The sequence below is a fragment of the Ambystoma mexicanum genome, chromosome 9 (assembly GCF_040938575.1).
Source record: "Ambystoma mexicanum isolate Mex_15411 chromosome 9, UKY_AmexF1_1, whole genome shotgun sequence".
In the NCBI taxonomy this organism is placed as follows: domain Eukaryota; kingdom Metazoa; phylum Chordata; class Amphibia; order Caudata; family Ambystomatidae; genus Ambystoma; species Ambystoma mexicanum.
In genome coordinates this window covers 557,304,957-557,323,104 of record NC_090931.1, presented here as the reverse complement: position 1 = coordinate 557,323,104, position 18,148 = coordinate 557,304,957, and the positions used below count along the sequence as shown (strand labels likewise).

General features: G+C 45.2%; 1 protein-coding gene across 1 annotated transcript in view; it reads left to right on the top strand.

The window, feature by feature from the left end:
* Positions 1-18,148, top strand: part of PPM1E (protein phosphatase, Mg2+/Mn2+ dependent 1E) — a 1,271,820-nt gene that overhangs the window by 952,469 nt on the left and 301,203 nt on the right. Inside the window, exons 3-4 of the mRNA XM_069615159.1 lie at positions 13,650-13,849; positions 15,332-15,520. Coding sequence (XP_069471260.1) covers positions 13,650-13,849; positions 15,332-15,520 — 389 coding nt within the window. The remainder of the gene's footprint in view (positions 1-13,649; positions 13,850-15,331; positions 15,521-18,148) is intronic.

Here is an 18,148-nt window from a genome sequence, read left to right as displayed (position 1 = left end):
CAGTTCTTTGTTTCCCTTGCAGTGCAGCACTGCTTTTTCAAGTAGTTTCATTTTACTCTGTGGGCAGCCCAATGATAGGTTTTGCCAGTGGTCTGTGTTACCACTGACCTAGGCAAAATGATTTGGCGGCCTTAGCGCATAGATCTTTTTGGCGGCCATCCTGTTGTTTCTGATGCAAGCAGCACACAGTGATGTTGCAGGGCACAGACTAGTGTGTTAGAACATCCCACAAGCCCCCCTCTTGCGATTTGGCGTTGATCGTCCATCAATGGGAAGTCGCAAGACTGGGATGGTCAGTCTCTTTTCTTTTGGTTCAAAAATGGCAAAGTTCATCATCTTTTCCTCCATCAGGGGTGGATCGACCAGTTCTCCTCGCCCAGTCCTGATGTGAGTATGGAGCAATACTCCGGGCCTCTTGGATCTTTCCTCCCGGTTCCTGGGTGGTTCTCCTTGGTTTTCATCTCCATGGTTTCCATTCAACTATGGTGACAAAGCAAAAGCATATTTGTAGACATTTCCCCACCACTATTAATGTAGTGGGGCGGACACATACATTTTGATAAATCAGTACACATTTTTCTATTGTAAGTTATGAACTATATATGGAATATTTTATATGTGGAATTCTAGGGAGCTGGAGTGACCCCCCTCTGCGGTTCCAGAAGACTCCTCCAGTTGCTGGAGAGTGTGCCTAGGATGGCAACACTTTAGTTGGTTAATATGGACCCACTTATCTTCCCCCTCTGCCAAACTGCATTTGGGGATGCAAATTTTGTAGGTGACTGGTGAGATTTTGTCTACAATTTCAAAAGGTCCTCTCCAGCTAGGCAAACATTTGCGCTGTTTGGCTTGGTTCCTTTGGAAATTGTATAAGTAGACCCGGTCTCCTACATTGTATTCTTTTCTGGTAGTCTTTAAGTCATAGTGGGTCTTCATGCTGTCTGCAGATCTTTCTAGATTTAGCTGAGCATAGGCAAAAGCATGTTGAAGGTGTTTTCTTAGATTTTCAACATACACATGAGTTGTGGAGGCATTGATCAATGTCTGCTCTTGGGTTATGTAGAGCAGATGCTGGGGAAGCACCATCCTGCGTCCAGTCATCAGCTCAAACGGTGACATTTTAGTTGGAGATAAAGGGGTAGATCTGATGGCCATTAGGACAAGGGGTAATCGAATATCCCAACTTGGCCCAGAATCTGCACACATTTCTTTAATATGCTCACAATTGTTTTATTGTATCTCTCTACTTCACCACTAGAGGCTAGCCGGGAAGCAATGTGTAGCTTCCTTTTGACCCCAAGTATCTGACTCGATCCTTTGGGGTAGTCCAAAACGCGAAAAGATGTGGTTGATCATCAGGGCAGCTGCTGTTTCTGCCTGGCAGTTTGGGGCCGGGAGACATTCCACCCATTTAGTAAACAAGCATGTCACGGTCAACATGTACTGGGTCCCCCTAGAGGAGCGAATCACGGGCCCGATATAATCGACTTGTAAATCTGACCATGTCAGTGTCATCCCCCTCTTTTGGAGAGGCGCACGGTGTGTGAGGGATGTTGGCTGAAATTGTGCACACACAAGACACCCCTTCAAGTATTGGTCGAGGTGTTGCCCCATGTGTGGCAAGTATGCAACCTCTCTTAAGATTTCAAGTGTTGTATGAAACCCCCTATGACCGGCTGTGGCCGCATCATGGGCGTGACTTAACATCAGGCTTCGGAATGAGGTAGGGGCCACCCACTGATCATGGCCAGCTAGGTATCTCCTTACCAACAAACCGTCTTGGATTCAGAACATTTTTGGACATTTCATCAACACTCTGAGGCCCTCTTTCCCAATGTAATCGGTATCCGTCAGGGGAAAGTTCTCAGGGTCATCAATGTGTTGATAAAACTTACCAATTATTGGATCCTCTTTTTGAGCTGTAATCAAATCAGCATCTGGGGTCCCCTTACTCCATTGTGTCGTTGAGAGTTCATTGTGAGCATTTGTCTGGGACCTAGTGATAGCAGTGACCTGGATTTCCCCCAACAGGGACTAGATCTCAAGTAGATCCCCTTGGATGGCTCCGGTTTTGGCCAGCTGATCAGCTAAATCATTTCCAGTTTTGTCTGGTCCCTCTACTTTGGAATGACCCTTGATCTTTTTCCAGTAGATGGTCATCCCATTCGAGGTGACCAGATCATCAATGTTTTTGATTAATTTCCCATGTTTTAATGGTTTGTTATTAGCACATAACATGCCTCTGGTTTTCCAGTTAACCAGGTGGTCCACGGACCCGTTCCGTACATAATCCGAATCTGTGATTATGACCAGTTTGTGGAGTTGATGTTGGACAGCAGTGAGGATGGCTTGATGCACAGCCATCAACTCTGCCACTTGACTACTTCGGGACCAATCTTGTAACCAGCGGAGGGTTCTGGGGTCTCATTCAACCATGCACGTTCTTTTTCCCCATTGTTGTCAACATGGTAAGAGCATCCATCCACATAGACAGTGGGCATTCCCTCACACTTGTCTTCTTCAAAGACTTTGTGTGGGGAATTTAGGTATGCCTCCATGTTGTCCTTGATTTTTAGACTCTCGTCCTCAAGACATTTTTCTCCGGCACAATCATGCAAGTCAGCCAGACCTTGCGTGAGGGGACTCTTCTTGTTTTGGCCATATCGGACCTCCACAGGAAAGCTTTGCATTCACAGAATCCAGGAAGTAATTCGGGAATTACTTACATTTCCGGTCCGGATTCTGTCACTTTGGAGATATTGCAGAGGCTGGTGTGGAGACTCCACTATGATGTGTTCCCCCTGGATAAACGGGTGGTAATTCTTCAATGCCCACACCGCTGCCAGGAGTGCCTTCTCACAATCGTTAAATTTTTCCTCCACCGAGGATAAAGTTTTACTCGCATAGGAGATTACTTTATTGACCTTGTCATGCTTTTGATATAATACTGCAGTCAAGCATGTATTTGAGAACCCTGTCTCCCATAGAAGAACTCCTTGTTTTTGAAAGGGTAAGCTAGGCAAGGCGCTTGTGAGAGGCTTCTTTTGAGTGGTCTTACTGCCATGGCTTGTTCTGGACCCCACTCCCACTTGACCCCCCCTTCAAAAGATGAATTAGGGGTCTTGTGATCTCTGCGTAGTCCACAATGAACTTTCTACTGTAATTAGTCTGTCCAAGGAGGCTCCTTAGTTCCCGCAGAGTTGTGGGGTCTTTCAATTTCTGGAGTCCTTCCACTTTCTTTTCCTGGGGACAGAGACCCCAAGGATTAATCTCATGCCCCAAGAAATGTTCACGGGTTCTACACCACTGTGCCTTTTGAAAGGAAAGTTTTGCTCCGGCAGCCCTCAACTGGGTCAGAACATAACGGATCTCCGCTATGTGTTCCTCCACAGTTGAGCTTTTGATGAGAACATCATCTAGATAAGCCAGGTCGGGCATGGCCTTATGTAGAAAAATGTAGGAGTTCCTTGCTTTTAATTCTCCACAAACATTTTGCTTGTTTTTTCGAATGATCACCGAGTGAATCAACGACTCGGGAACCACACACTTCGTATGAAGGTCAATAAAATCAGAAACAGTTACTCTTCGAGATGTGGCCCCAAGTTCCCTCTTCTTTCTAAATGAAACTGCTGACTCCTAAATGGGCAGCAGCCCCTACACATCCCACGCCCAAGGACAGAACCCCTCATACTCTATGAGGAACCTTCTGTGAAAACAGTTCTTTGAAGTCACCCATTAACTGGTACTAAAATAAGTAATCCGCTTCCGCACTAAAAATGTGGATCCCTATAAGTGTTTATGTGTGTTAAAAACATTCTCCCAAGTATCACTTTTGGCCAAAACTTGGAAGTACAATTCAACCCCTCCCTGAATGTGATTCAGTAACCCCTGGATCTGGACCAGCCCTTGATCAATGTAGGGAAGAGGCCATCGGGAAGCATGGACCCGTTTGTTGAGCTCTCTAAGGTCGGCGCAGAGACTCCACTGGCCGTTTGGCTTCAATATCCCCAGCACTGGATTATTGAAGGTGCTGTTGACTGGACGGATTATCCCACGGGACTCAAGGTTCTTAATTATTTCAGTAAGGGACTCCATTGATGCGGGAGGCAAGCGATATTGCTTCACAAACACTGAAGTCATGCCAGGGTCCGTGGGAATGGTTGTTGTGTGGATGTCGGTGCGACCACAGTCATATGAGTCCACCGCAAAGAGATCTTGAAAATCCAAGAACATGTGTTTCAATGTTTGCTTCTGCTCCATAGTCTCACAGGCATCAACTAGGTTGACTCTCTCTTGAACCCTCTGCCTGAAGCCTGGAAAGACTTCTGGTTTTGCTATCTCAGCGGCCTCCTCCAGCTGGTTGGAGAAGTCCCTGATCTAAGTGCTAATTTGGACTGGTGGCTTCAGGTGGGAAAGGCAGCCCTCATGGACCTGGAAAATCACCTCATCCCTCCTGAAGTCACAGGTCACATCCTCCTTACCATAAGGGCAGGAAGTGTACACCAGGAAGTTCCCCCCATGCCGGGTAAACATCCTGTCTGGTGTTGTGTTGTCATCACTGTCACTGTCAAAACAGTCCTTGGAGATTGGTCCTAACAGTTCATTGCCTAAATCTATGGAAAAATGTCAGTCATCAACGGCCATTCCAATAATGGTGCCTGCGGCTAGAATGATACTCTTTAAGTCGCTGTTATCCACCTGTATTGGAATGGTGTCATGTTATATATTGACTAGTGGTGTTGGGTTTACCCCCAACCCCTGCTGTTGGAGAGAAGCATTTAGATGAATATAGGCATCAGGGTTTTTCAATTTCTGTCCTCTTTTAACTTTCAGTTCCAGGGAGAATTGTCAGGTCCTTTCTGGAATGGTGACTTCCTCTCCAATCTGAATTTCAACTGCATAAGGCAGCAGTTGAGCTGACCTAAATGCTTTCTCTGGATCATCAAAGCCCATGGGATTATCCGCTAATCGGGACCAAGCTTTGAAGTTTATTAGGTCCAAACTAATGGCAAAGCGATTGAGAATGTCACTGCCTAAGTAAAAGGCGGCAGTGACGTCTCGCACGACCCAACAATTATGGACTATGCTCTTGTTGCCTATGGAGATTTTGAGCATACACCTGCTTGGCAGGAGATGTTTGGAATTGGGTGTTTCCAGATCCATTTCCCATTTGTCTATGAGTCTAAATGTGGGAATGGCTGGATCTTTTGGGATTTGGCAGAACATGGCTTCGCTGATGAAGCTCTTACCATTGTTCACACACACTCGGGCGAGAACAGAGTCCTTCCCTTCATTTAACTGAACAGGGATGAACAACTGCTCTCCAATTTGCTGAATATCAGCCAGGCTCTGAGCTGATTTCACATCTTTCTGGACTATAGGAGTGGGAATGTCTGATTGTGGATTAGTAAAGAATTTCAGAGTGTTTCCTTCCAGTGTGGAATGCCAACTTAAACTGGAAGGAAGGTTGATTTTCAGAAATAGAGAGGACCCCCCATCACCAGTTTGTTGCCCTACTGCTATTACTGTCACGTCTGGGATTTGGTTGTTCTGGAAGTGAAATTCTACTTGGTCAGATTTTTGTTCAACCATGTGGCAGGTGCCGTTTAGACTAACATGGTTGACACTCTGTTTTAATTTTATTGGTCGGTTGGTCTGAGTCCAGAGGACCTTGTTTACACAGTCTATTAGGGGTGACAGCCTTCGCAGGAGGTCATTCCCTAGTAAACAAGGGGTGCCCTCTGGAGTCCCAACTATGACTGGGTGCCTCACCTTGTGTCGCCCAATTTTAATGTCCAAATCCGCAGTCCCCTCGACAGGAATTTCCTTCCCGTCAAAGTTCTGAAGTTGTCCAGGAAGAAGGGTGAGAGGAATTTGGTAATTCTCCCCCCTTCCTGAATTCATTTTTATCAAAGGCCTTTTTGGCAGAAGGGTAGCTTGGGATCCAGTGTCCACCAGTGCCAAAATTGTACCCTGCCCCTGTATTTGGACCGGGGCATAGAATCTTCCCTCCTTCTCCGCAAGGGGGCACAGATAATGTACATTTTTGGACAACTGGTAGGTTAGTTTTTTAGTTTTGGACACTGATAGGGATGTGATTTGGGCAGAATTCTGTGGGGAGTCTTGGGAATCTGCAAAGAAAAGGTGGCAACTACATATGGGAGAAGTTTTGGGTTCCCCTGGATCCGGTTCTGGGCCACCCCCCCTTTTTGGAGGTAGTCACCAGGATGGGTTTGAACCAGGGGATTTTCATGTCGTTGTTTCTGGGGGTGGATGATGGGCGGCGCTAGCTCAGTCCCCACATCGCCCCAGTCTGGATTTGAATCCTTTGGGACCCATTTTTCTTTGGGAGGAGTTCCCCCATCTCTGAAGGAGAAGATCCTTTTCCGAGGATCCTCTGAGGATCCCTCTCCTTCAAATTGAAACATGTGTACCTCCTTCAAATAATTGGTCTGTTTGAGTTCTTTGTTTCTCCTACCCTCCTCTGCTCCTTAAGTGGCAGATTTTCCGGGGCAGGAGATTTTGGTTCCGGTTCCTGGGTTTCCAGGGGCTTTTTACAAGTGGGGAAGGAAGCTTCCTCCAAGGCTTTAAATCCCCTCTACCCTTGTGCCTCCTCCCTGGGAACCGGTGGGTTGTCGGGGTTCTGCCCCCATCATTGTTCTGGAGCACCAGGTCCGGAGTTTGAGGCATTCTGCGCCGGCATGCTCATCTGAGGGTTCTGTATATCCAAAGGTGCTTGCATGAGAAAAATATGTCAGCAGTACCGCTGCTCGCCTGTGTCAGAAGCTGGCATTTGCTTAACCTGACATTTAAACTGGTACATTAAAATCAAAGTATGGAAAAGAAGAGACTTCCTATCAAAAGCAATCTAGGTTGTACAATTCAGTCTCTATACTACAAAGAAGGCTGGAATTAAGAGATTTGAAAATGTCGCTCACATTTTAAAACTACTCTGGAATTTGTGCGATATTCAGAGACTGAACCACTAAAAATGTTGATATTGTAGCAATTGTGATAATGCTAGGAATATGAACATTTGCAGGAGTATGCCCAGATGTTATGCACAAGTATGTGGAAAAATGTGTACAGATCTGACACTGGGAAACCAACCAAAAGCTTGAAAAACTGTCAATTGTGAACTGAAACTCTTAAGAAGATAGGACTTTGATTGATAACGTGCCTTATTTAATTTGGGATGTGAATATGTATTATTAGTAAGTTGGTGAAATTGTAAATATTCTTATATGAAAAATATGTTTTCTGTGTAGAAACAAAGGGGAGGTTTTTCCCTGGACCATAAACACAGCGTCATCGTGACACATAATCACACACTGGTTTCTTCTCAAATCAGGAGAGAGGGAATACTTTGACCAATCAGTTTCCTAGAGGGCGGGCTTAAGATAATCAGCCTATCCACCCCTTTGGGAAATACATAAATAGGGACTGTTGAGGACCTAGAGACATACACACATTCACCCATCAACTGATTTACTGGCGAAGCGCTCTGCAGGAGAATCAAGATCCAGACTCCAGAACTCTGAAAGCAGAAGGCCCAATCCTAAAGCTGAACCCTTCTCAGCTGGCCTTTAAAAATCTTGCAACCTTATTTTAACCCCAAACTTCCAAGGGGCACAACCAATTCAACAGACGGGCTGTGCTGTTTTTCTACTTCTACCCAATAACCCTTGCTAGAACCCATAGATCCAAACCAGTAGAGCAGAGCTGTAACCCAGAACCAACCCATCAGATCCAGTCCAAGAGGCCGTGCAGAGACCAGAGTGCCTTGCTGAGTGCAGAACCAAGCACCTGAATTCTGTCCAGTGGCGAGCAGATCCCAGTCCAAAACCCTTTGACCAGATCCTGACGGGCCTATTCCAAAACCATAGTTGTGAGTATTTAGCATAGAATTGTCCATAGCTAATCTCTTATCCTTAAGTAATCTAATCCAACCCATTCTATCATATCCAGAACTGCATTGTAGAAACTCTTTTGTCTGTCCTGCATCCTTCTCTTATCCACATAGTCCTGTGATAATTGTAGTGATAAATCATCTTTGCGCTAATATATATTTGCTGAAGAAAGGCAAGTGTTGCAGCGGGCAAAGATCAGACACAGGCGCCTCTGGACTGGTGGCTGTACCGTTGGTATCTCGCATCTTCATAGCCCCTTAGTGTAAAGCCAATCCTTGTTTGTAATCTTCAAAAGCGCATCTGTCATTTGAAATCTTGACTCTTTTTGAGAAAAATCGACCTTTACTGAAACCTTCATAACTTCTGAACCGTACATGCTAGAAATGAAATTTAAGTGTCAAATTGAAGCTAACATCCTCAGCTTTCAAGCCTTCCCTTATAGTTTTGCCGCAATCACGCTTAACGTGCATGGAAAAGTTTGCTGCGATTCTGCATTTGGCTCAATTTCAACACATGTAAAATAGCTATTTCTTGCATTCAACCTCTGAATTCAGTTTCCTATCTATCAGTCATTCAATCATCATTGCTAGTGTTTACCTGAAGCTATCCAAAGCGGCTCCCACTAGTTCTGAAACCATTTTAGGGAATTAGTCATTTTTAGCATGTTTCCCATTAATTTAAAACCATTTTCAAAAGCATTCGACCTGTTTTAGAATCATTCCTGGTTCTCTCTGCTTGCTGAGGGAATTGGGAGTGAAACTGCATTTCAGAGTGTTTATTCCTGAGACCTGTTTTCTCTCCTTGCATCTCTATATTGCATATTAGGGGGGGAATGAGTAGTATCAGGGGGAAAGACTGATTACATTGCATTTGATTGAATTCATATCAAGTTTTATTTCTGTGCTGCATTAATTTATTATCATTGCATTTCATTGAACCCACACAAAGTTTGATTCTATGCTACAGTATTCTTCTCATCCATACCCCTATTGATTAAAGAGATTGTTGACTGTCATATCATCCAACGCTGATCATTGTATAAATATTAGGAGTGTGATATCTAGATGTTGTTCAAATTCATAAACATGTGAGATATATATATATATATATTGTTCAATTCATAAAATAAACCTTTTAACTTTGCAAAACAACCTACTTCTTGGTTCAGTGAGACCGGGGGGGATTGAAAGAGAGGGGCGTGATATAAGGGTACATCATTCAGAAATAGAAGAATTTTAGACATAAAAAGATATATAATTAAGGGTTCCAGCTGGGCATCTCATGCAAGGCATTGACTTAGGTGGAGTGCTAGGTTGAAACCACTTACAGATTGGGGGCTCGTCCAGGGATTTCGGAATTAGATATACCACTTGTGACAGTCTAATACAGTGTGCTAACTGACAGGGTACATAAATCCTGTTGGGTTACCACGCTGTGTTACACTGTGAAAAGCACCCCTCAAAAGGGAACGCTCTAAGGAAACGGTCTGTTTTGCAAAAATAAAATAAAACTTCTGTAAATCAGGAAGGAAATTAATATTTCCAGAATGGCGACATTGGTAGAGATCAATATGGCTAGAGAACACCTTCTGCATAAGTTATTTGTGAGAGGTGAATGGACAGAGCAGGATCAGAATGTGTGGTTGCAGGCAATCACACAACAGATCAATGCAATAGGGTTAGATATATGGAAAGATCAGGGTCCGTTACACATGGCCCTGAGTGAACTATATATGGCCCCTAAGGCAAAGGATGAGCAAAACAAGATTGCCAAAATAGCGGCATATCTATATCTATCTATTGGAGCCATACAGGATAAATATGCTGAGGGCCAAGATCTGGCAAGTAAACAACTGCAGGCATTAGGAAAGGCCCAAACTGATCTGGACTCTGCTGAGCAGAGGCTACAGAGAAGCCAGGAGTCAGAAAATGAAAGTAGGCAGTATATAGTCAAAATCAAAGAGGACGTGGGTATCCTGCAGCAGGAAAAGGCAGAACAGGATACCAGAATTCTGGCCTTGCAGAAAGAGTACCAAGAAAGTTTGGACTCTCTACTGCAGAGCCAGAATAAGCTAGAGCAACAGATACATTTCAACAGGGCATGCACAGAGCAGGTAGCCACCCTGCAAAGCCAACTAGACAGAGAGAAAGAAGAGAGCAATAAAGTAATTCTGAAAGACCTGGACACCCAGGCAGAATTTGATGAAGAGCACCAGAAAGCTGGTGCGCTTCAAAGACAGAGGGACGACTTGGCGGCACAGAGGCAGGCTCTTGCTCAGGAAAGGGACACCTTAGGCCAGGAAGTCTGTCATTTAAAGGAGAAACTGGAAGAAAATCACCTGGCCGTTCAGGGACTGGGTCACCTCCAAAAAAATCATCAAAAATTGTTAGAGCACACCAGGAGGACTAGGCCAGTATGGACAGGACTCAGGAGGTAACCCTCCTGCAGCAAAGACTGGCCCAGTACTCAAAAAGAACCCAGGAAGCACAGAGAGAAAATGAGGCTCTCTGTGAGAAAATGACAGGCTCCACAGACAGGTAGCCATGCAAGAGAGATTGATAGAGACTAGTAAGGCCTTGATTGAGGAACAGAAAGCTCAGGTTCTTGCATGGCAACAGGGTGCAGGGGCTGATAGAGATGAGGTTCGCTGGGAAAGGGAAACACCTGAGCATAACCTCAGGAACCCTAGTACCAGAGGCCTTCATCTCTCCCAATCCCTGGACTCTGCCACCCCCATGTCCACTGGCGCACATGAGCCCAGGGCCACGGGGATGGCAGATTTCAATCCAATCAGAAATATGGGGCTCATAGACCAGCACCTCCCAGGAATGGATGGGTGGGCATCTGGTTATGGGTACCCAAGTACTGTGAGTGAAGTTTAGTGGGGAACTCCATGAGAGTAGGCCCACTAAGGGCATCTTGAAAACCTCTGCCCAGCTAGGACAGTGGGGTGGGGGTACCCATCAAATCCTGGGAGCAAGGAGGAATCAGAATACTCCTGTGAGTGCCCCGGGACACAGGAGACTAGGTCCCCACATTCTGCCAGCCATTCCCAGGCTTGCAGAATCCAGGAAAACCTAGAAGACCAGACAGGCACCTCTGGGAGCAGTGCCTCTGAGTCAGAGGAGGAACGGACCAGGGTTACCCGAACCAAGAAGGCCAATAAGGCAAAAAGGGCCTTGCTTAAGGACCCCTTAAAGCAAATAAAGGCGATAAGGAGCGTCATCAAGCCTTATCATGAGAATGCTAAGTATTCTGTTTGGGATCACTTAGAGCTCTTTGAGCAGATGATGGAAACTTTCCATTTGAAGGACAGCAGTAGCTGTATTCAGTATGTGAAATGGACCTTCTCACCAGAATACTCCAGCTTCTTTGCGGGACTGGAGGACCAAAATCATTCTAGATGGTCCACCTAGGGTGGCCATCTTGAAGCACTTGTCTGTACACAGAAATACCCAGGAGGCTCGCAAGGCAGCCTACAACTTGCAATGTGGGGAGGATCAGGCCCCACAAGAATTTGTGCAGGAATTAAAGCGTGCCTTTGCGCATACTACCAGAAGGGTGCGCACGGACAGCAAAGAATTTGTCAATACTTTTTTACATGCTCTACCAAAGTACATCATGACCCAGCTAATGAGAGATTTTCATGAGAAAAGATCACTAGACTGGGTCATTGAACAGGCCACAAGAATTTATGAGGTGCAAAAGCCCATAGAAAACAGAAATACTCAAAAAAGCCCCAAAACAACCAACACCCGTGCTGCTGCTAAGGTGGCAGAGGTGAAGGTTGCCCCCATTTTAGATTTAGAGATGGGGGGCCTAAAAACCCGCGTGCACAAAATCAGAGCAATCCCAAGCCCAGAAGGCCCTCGGGCCAGTCACAGACAGGGAGCCAAGGAGGTAGTCCCACAAATGGGATCCCTCACTCCCCTGACTACATTAATCCCTGCTACAAGGGGAACAGACCCATCTTGGGTTATGTGTGGACCCCTCCAGCCCAAGGGGGGTTCCAACCAAACAGCACCTAACCCAGGGAACTTCCCTCCTCACTTCCAGCAGGGGGGCAGAAATTCCCCAAATCCTGGACAGAACTTCCCCCCCCCCCCAAGTACCCACAAAACTTTCAACCCCAGAACAATCCACCCTTCTTTCCCCACTTTCCTGAGCCAAAACAACCTAATCCGGGAAAGGGGAGGCCAAAGGTAGAGGGGTACCCAGATGTTCCAAACCCAGGGTATTTTCAGAGAAGGGATAGCTACCCTTCCCGGGATCAGCCCAGGGGAGAAATGAGAACCCCGTATCAGCCTGAGCGGGTGTCACAGCTAGAGCGCCAGGTCCAAAACATGGCACAGGATCCGTTTGATTGAATTGTACAACCTAGATTGCTTTTGATAGGAAGTCTCTTCTTTTCCATACTTTGATTTTAATGTACCAGTTTAAATGACAGGTTAAGCAAATGCCAGCTTCTGACTCAGGCGAGCACCGGTACTGCGCCCATTTCTGACATATTTTTCTCATGCAAGCACCTTTGAATATGGATTTTCTTATGATGAAATGTGCTTCTGCTACCATTGTGCTTAGGTGGATTCTTTAGATAAAGTGATGTTTAACACCCAACAAGGATGTTGGATTTTTTCCGCTGTTTGAGAATCATTATTTTGCAAATTTAACAGCCAAGGAAAAACGGATTTTCAAGCAGTTCTGTGTTTCCCTTGCAATGCAACACTGCTTTTTCAAGTAGTTTCATTTTACTCTGTGGGCAGCCCAATGATAGGTTTTGGCAGTGGTCTTCTGTGTTACCACTGACATAGGCAAAATGGATTGGCGGCCTTAGCGCATAGATCTTTTTGGCGGCCATCCTGTTGTTTCTGATGCAAGCAGCACACAGTGATGTTGCAGGGCATAGACTAGTGGGTTAGAACATCCCACATATGGAATGCTGTAAAACAGAGGTGTTGCAATTTCAGGTTTTGATTATTTATTTTTACTACAATGTTGTGCATGAGATTGTGGCTAATGGTGCGCTACCTATGTTATGCTATTTTGGTTAATTTGATTGATTCTCCTGTTTCACTCTGCATAACTACTGGTATCAAATCAAATATAAATTGTAAACAAAAGTTATTCTATCTCTATCTCTGTTCTTTAAAATGGTCCAATACTGCATGTTGCAAGAAGGCAAACAGTCCTTCACCTGCCACTCCCAAACCTCGAGAACTGTATCCCGTTGCAGGCTCGGAAAGCCCCAGCATCCTCCAGTTCGACTATATCCACATTTCTCCTCCATATCACTGACAGTAATGAGCCACAGTGCAAAAATCGCCATGCCTGACTATGGCTTTCACAGGTTGCAAAGTGCTCCACTGCTCTCGAGCTGGGTTCACACTATAAATGATGACATATAAATGAAGTCAAAAAATTAAATGGAATTGCAGGCTTTGTAAAATTGCCCTGGTTTCAGGGCTCGATTCATGGTATTTTTTGCACGGTTCAAAGTGACTTTGCACTGCCGACACAAACCCTGATTCATGGAACTGTGCAAAGTGTAAAAAAAAAGTAGCTCTTTTCTGTGTTAGATTTTGAGCATATGCTCATATGAAGAATTTGACACAAATTTGCTTTGCTTATTGCTAAAGGGGTGGAGACCTTATTTCGTCAGTTCCCTTTCTGTGTCTTTCAACCAAGTAATATCTAGAGTCTAGTTGACCCTTACAGTTCTCCTCCTCTCGCCTTTTGCAGAGATTGAGACAGTGAAACTGGCGCGCTTGGTGTTCAGCAAGCTCCATGAAATCTGCTACAGCTGGATGAAAGATTTCCCCTTGCGTCGTAAGCGACATCTCTACTATGAAACATCGATCCACGCCATCAAAAACATGCGCAGGAAGATGGAGGACAAGCATGTCTGCATTCCTGATTTCAACCTTCTCTTCAATCTTGAGGTAATCGCGCAGACTAGTGAAGAGCTAGGAATAAATTAGCGCAGGGATCGATTAAGCATGCACAACTGCTCGCTGAAGTAAATCTGTAATTTTCGGTCCTGATTCACAAAAACCAACACCTGTGTATCACAAGGCAGATGTGCCCAAGTTTAAACAATGCTCTGGTCATCGACTATCGATCTCAGAAAGGCCTGGCCTGCCTTGCTTCCAATGTGTTTCACAAGGGGTGCTTTTATGCCTAATTGGAAAAAGTACATTTTTAGCCATAACAAAGGCATTGAAATGAGATTAGATGTTCCAAGCCAGGTAATATGCAGAAATGTCAGGAATGACCTGACTGTTCATTCCGAATGACTGCGTGATTGTGGACACCGGTGACGGGGAACTCCAAGACATTTGCTCACATTTGTGATTATGGCCGCCACCAGGCCTAGCTTTACGCACAGGGAAAAGGGGTATCTGCATGCATGCATTGTGCATGCATGCTTTTCTTTGTGAATTTACCATTGTGTTTCTTTGCATATTTTTCCTTGTGCGCATACAAATGGATGAATATCTTTGTGATGGACCTCCTCACAGTTTGGTTGGTGTCAATAGAATAGGGGGGGGAATCAGATCGTGCTTCCAGGCGCTGAAATGGGTACTTGCACAGCATGGAGATGGCAGCCTTAGGAGAATGTTGATGTATCATGTTTTAATGATGGCACTGTATTGGAGGAGGCAGAGATTGTGCAAGGTGGGGGTGACTTGTTATATTACAACATCTGAGCATGCCAGACTGTGTTTCACTTATAAAGGTGCGCATTTGACTAAGTCTTTGGCTTTCTGGGAGTTTATATAGGTCTCTCATGTGTCCTAGACCACAATGACTGACTCTATTTTCTACAATCCTTCTTTCTCACCATTTCAAAGGTGTTCTCACTGACATAAAACTTTCTCAGTCATGAAGATCATTCATTACATTGTATTGCATGCAAATGATCATGTTTTTGTTCCCAAACGTCGTCCTCGCATATGCCCTCTATAAGGCTAATGCGAAGAAAAGTGTCGCCATTTCCTTCATGTGTAGCCCATCACTTGCTTTGAAGTCATGATTCTGATTTCACAGCCAAAGCCCAAGCCTAACGCTACTTTCATTATTAGGCAGTGGCAGGTTTTGAATTGGCCCCGATAGTAGATTATGTACCACTCCATTACTGCAAACATTTTTCTGCAACCACTTAAATTATCAACTTTTTTTATTTCAACCTGTTTTACACCCCATATATATGTGGGGGGATGGGTATAGTATAAAATGGATGTAGGGGCGGCTGCGGGTGGTCGTAAAATGGTCGCAGTAATCACACAGATCCGTAGATTGTTACAGTGCTTCAATCACTGGGCATGTGCAAGGAGCAGGGTGTTCATCAGTACCTGTTCACCATGAGTTAGAGGGCTGCATTTCGAAAGAGATTGTTGGTAATGTAGTTTTCTTGTGCCTAGGATCAAGAGGAGCAGGCCTACTTTGCAGTATTTGATGGCCACGGAGGGGTGGACGCTGCGATCTATGCCGCTCTCCACCTGCATGTGAACTTGGTGCGCCAGGAGATGTTCCCACATGACCCAGCAGAAGCACTGTGTGGAGCCTTCCGAATGACAGATGAAGGGTTTGTGAAGAAAGCAGCCAGAGAGGCGAGTTTTATTCTACCAATGGTTTAGCAAATGTTTTTTGTAACATAGGATTTGAGCATCTAGTGTTTATGTCCCCGGTCCTAAGTCAGTTTGCCACCAAGAGCAAGGTAATTACCTCCTGTCCTCCATCCTCGCCACAGTCCTTACTTCTTGAAGAGTTCCCTGCCCTTGGCCAGACGTTTAGTACCTTTTTTTTTTCTTTTTAAATAGTAATTATATCCTGTCCCTAACTTGCTCTATCAGGTCCTCCCGTCGCTGTTTTTTCTTCTTTTTCAAGGATGAGTAATATTGTACGCCATGTCGTGGGGCTGTTACCAGTGGTGCTTTTTTCATGGCAAGCATTGATGCAGTGTTGTTGCAGATATTGATAAGTGCCAATGAATATTGGGACCGCGGCTTCCACTAGTAGCTGGCTGTTGTGGCCTCCAGTGACCTCCAAGAGCCTCCCTGAATGGTTATTTCGAGGCATAGTTGTAGTCCCGTCGCTCGATAGTTTTCTTAAAAGCCCTGCTGTTGTGAAACTAATTTCAGACTCCACCCACTGATACCCAACGGCTCAGGACATGCTATTGTTGACTAAGCGCCGGATCATAAATGATGCTATGGGGCTTTTGGAAACGCTGTTGTGAGTTTCCCATACCTCCATATCTAGCAGAACGGCCATACTGTTGCAGGCCGTAATGATAAAAACACTCCCTAATGACAGCAGGCACACAGCGACAACCACCAGTCTCCCCTCAGGCACAGCACAGGAGTGGGACATGCTGGTATGCCTGGATAGCGCATGACTGCAGCATGGGTACAGGTTTCCATTTCTGTGGCAATGGACAAACCCATATATGTCTGCATACCAGATCTCAGTCTTCTTCGTCACCATCAACAGAACGGAAGAAACACCACAGCACGGACATCATATCCACAAATATATGTCAGAAAATGATGTGGTCAACCTTGGTGCAGAAATCAGTTTGGGAATCAGTAAATCAGCTTTAGCCCTGTCAATGCACCGGAATCCCTGGCTCGGTATCTAGTTGATACTGAGGACCCACAGAATGCAATTGGGAACATACTCTGATAGAGGATACTGACACATCAGCAGCTGTCTTGGTAGAGACATATATCAAAAGAGAAGACCTTAAGGCCACTCTAGATCATGTGAGGTCCAAACTGGAGTGCCAGAGTCTCTATCTAGTTGTGGAAAATAAGTTGTTCAAACAGTTTAAGGTGCTCTAAGCACAACATTTCCCTTATGTGATGACATTGAGCAATTGCTGCTTAAAGAGTGGAAAGGCCTTTGGGTTTCATTATAAGGTTGCCAAGAGCCTGTTTTACGGCTCCACACAATTGGAACCCATTCAACAAAATTCTGCCAGTTTGCATGTAGAAGTATTACCTTCGCTTACCAGGGCAGTAATGGCCTCGGCAGATTATTTGAATGCAGTCATTTTTGGCTTATGCCCAGAGGAGAGCAATGTGACTCCAAAATGAGAAGTAAGCTTGACTCCAAATGATGCAGTGAACCAGAGGCGTTGCCAGGATTGTCTAACAAGTAGGACCTGAAGCTAATGTAGTTGGGCCCACCACAGTGAAATTAACATCTGTAAATGCCCACACAGTGCTGCTGAGTGGGCATTTACAGATTTTGGATGGGTATTGCCTGCTCATGCCCTACTCTGTCAATGCCTCTGCAGTGAACTAATGTTTCCGCATGCAGTAGCATAGCCAAACTCATTATTTATTTATTATTCGCTTCTTAGACACTTATACAGGAAATAAATACTGTTTCAAAGTGCCCACAGGGCAACATGGAGGGACAAGGGGATGAGAAACAATTAAATACATAACAAATAATAAATATAGTGGGGGGGGGGACAAACCTACTGTGCCTTGTGAGTGTTCAGAATGTGCAAGTGCAAAAGGGAGGAGGAATGGGATAGGTCCTCGGGTGCTCATGGATGAGCAACAGGTGAAGTGCAATGCAAGGTAACTTTGAGCCTCCAGGGTGGAGGGTGAGCCGAGGCAAGTGCTGAGGAAAGACAGAAGCTGGGGGAAGATTTGGTGGGGGGGGCGGTCAGGGCGCTGAGGATGCATAAGGGCCCTGAACACCAAACAAGCAACCGTGAGATTAGCAGGAGAGATTAGGGAGGGAAGGAGATGGTAGAGAGGAAAGTCTTAGGGATCTTCCGGAATTTAAGAAAGAGCTGCTCAAGATGAAGAGGAAGGGGGAGGCTGTTTCATAGATGGGAGCCAGCTGAGGAAAGCGATCGACCACTGTTTAGCAAAACGCTTTGCACACAAATGGCCTGATTCATGGATTCTTTGCGCCAAAAAAAACAGGATTTGTGCCCCATTCTGCCCACAAATCCCTGTTTAACAAATGGGGATTTGCAGGCAGAATGGCGCACAAATTCCTTTTTTTCGGTGCAAAGAATCCATGAATTACCCCCAAAGAGTTGGTGCCAAAGAAGCACAGAGGTCTAGAGGGGGAATATTTAGTAAGAGAGAGTTGCAGATAGTGTGGTCCCGGCCCCTTGTAGATGATACAGAGGGATTTGAATGTAATCCGTGAAGCAACCGGTAGCCAGTGAACATTTTTGAGGGCAGGAGAGATAATGAAGTGCTTTGTTT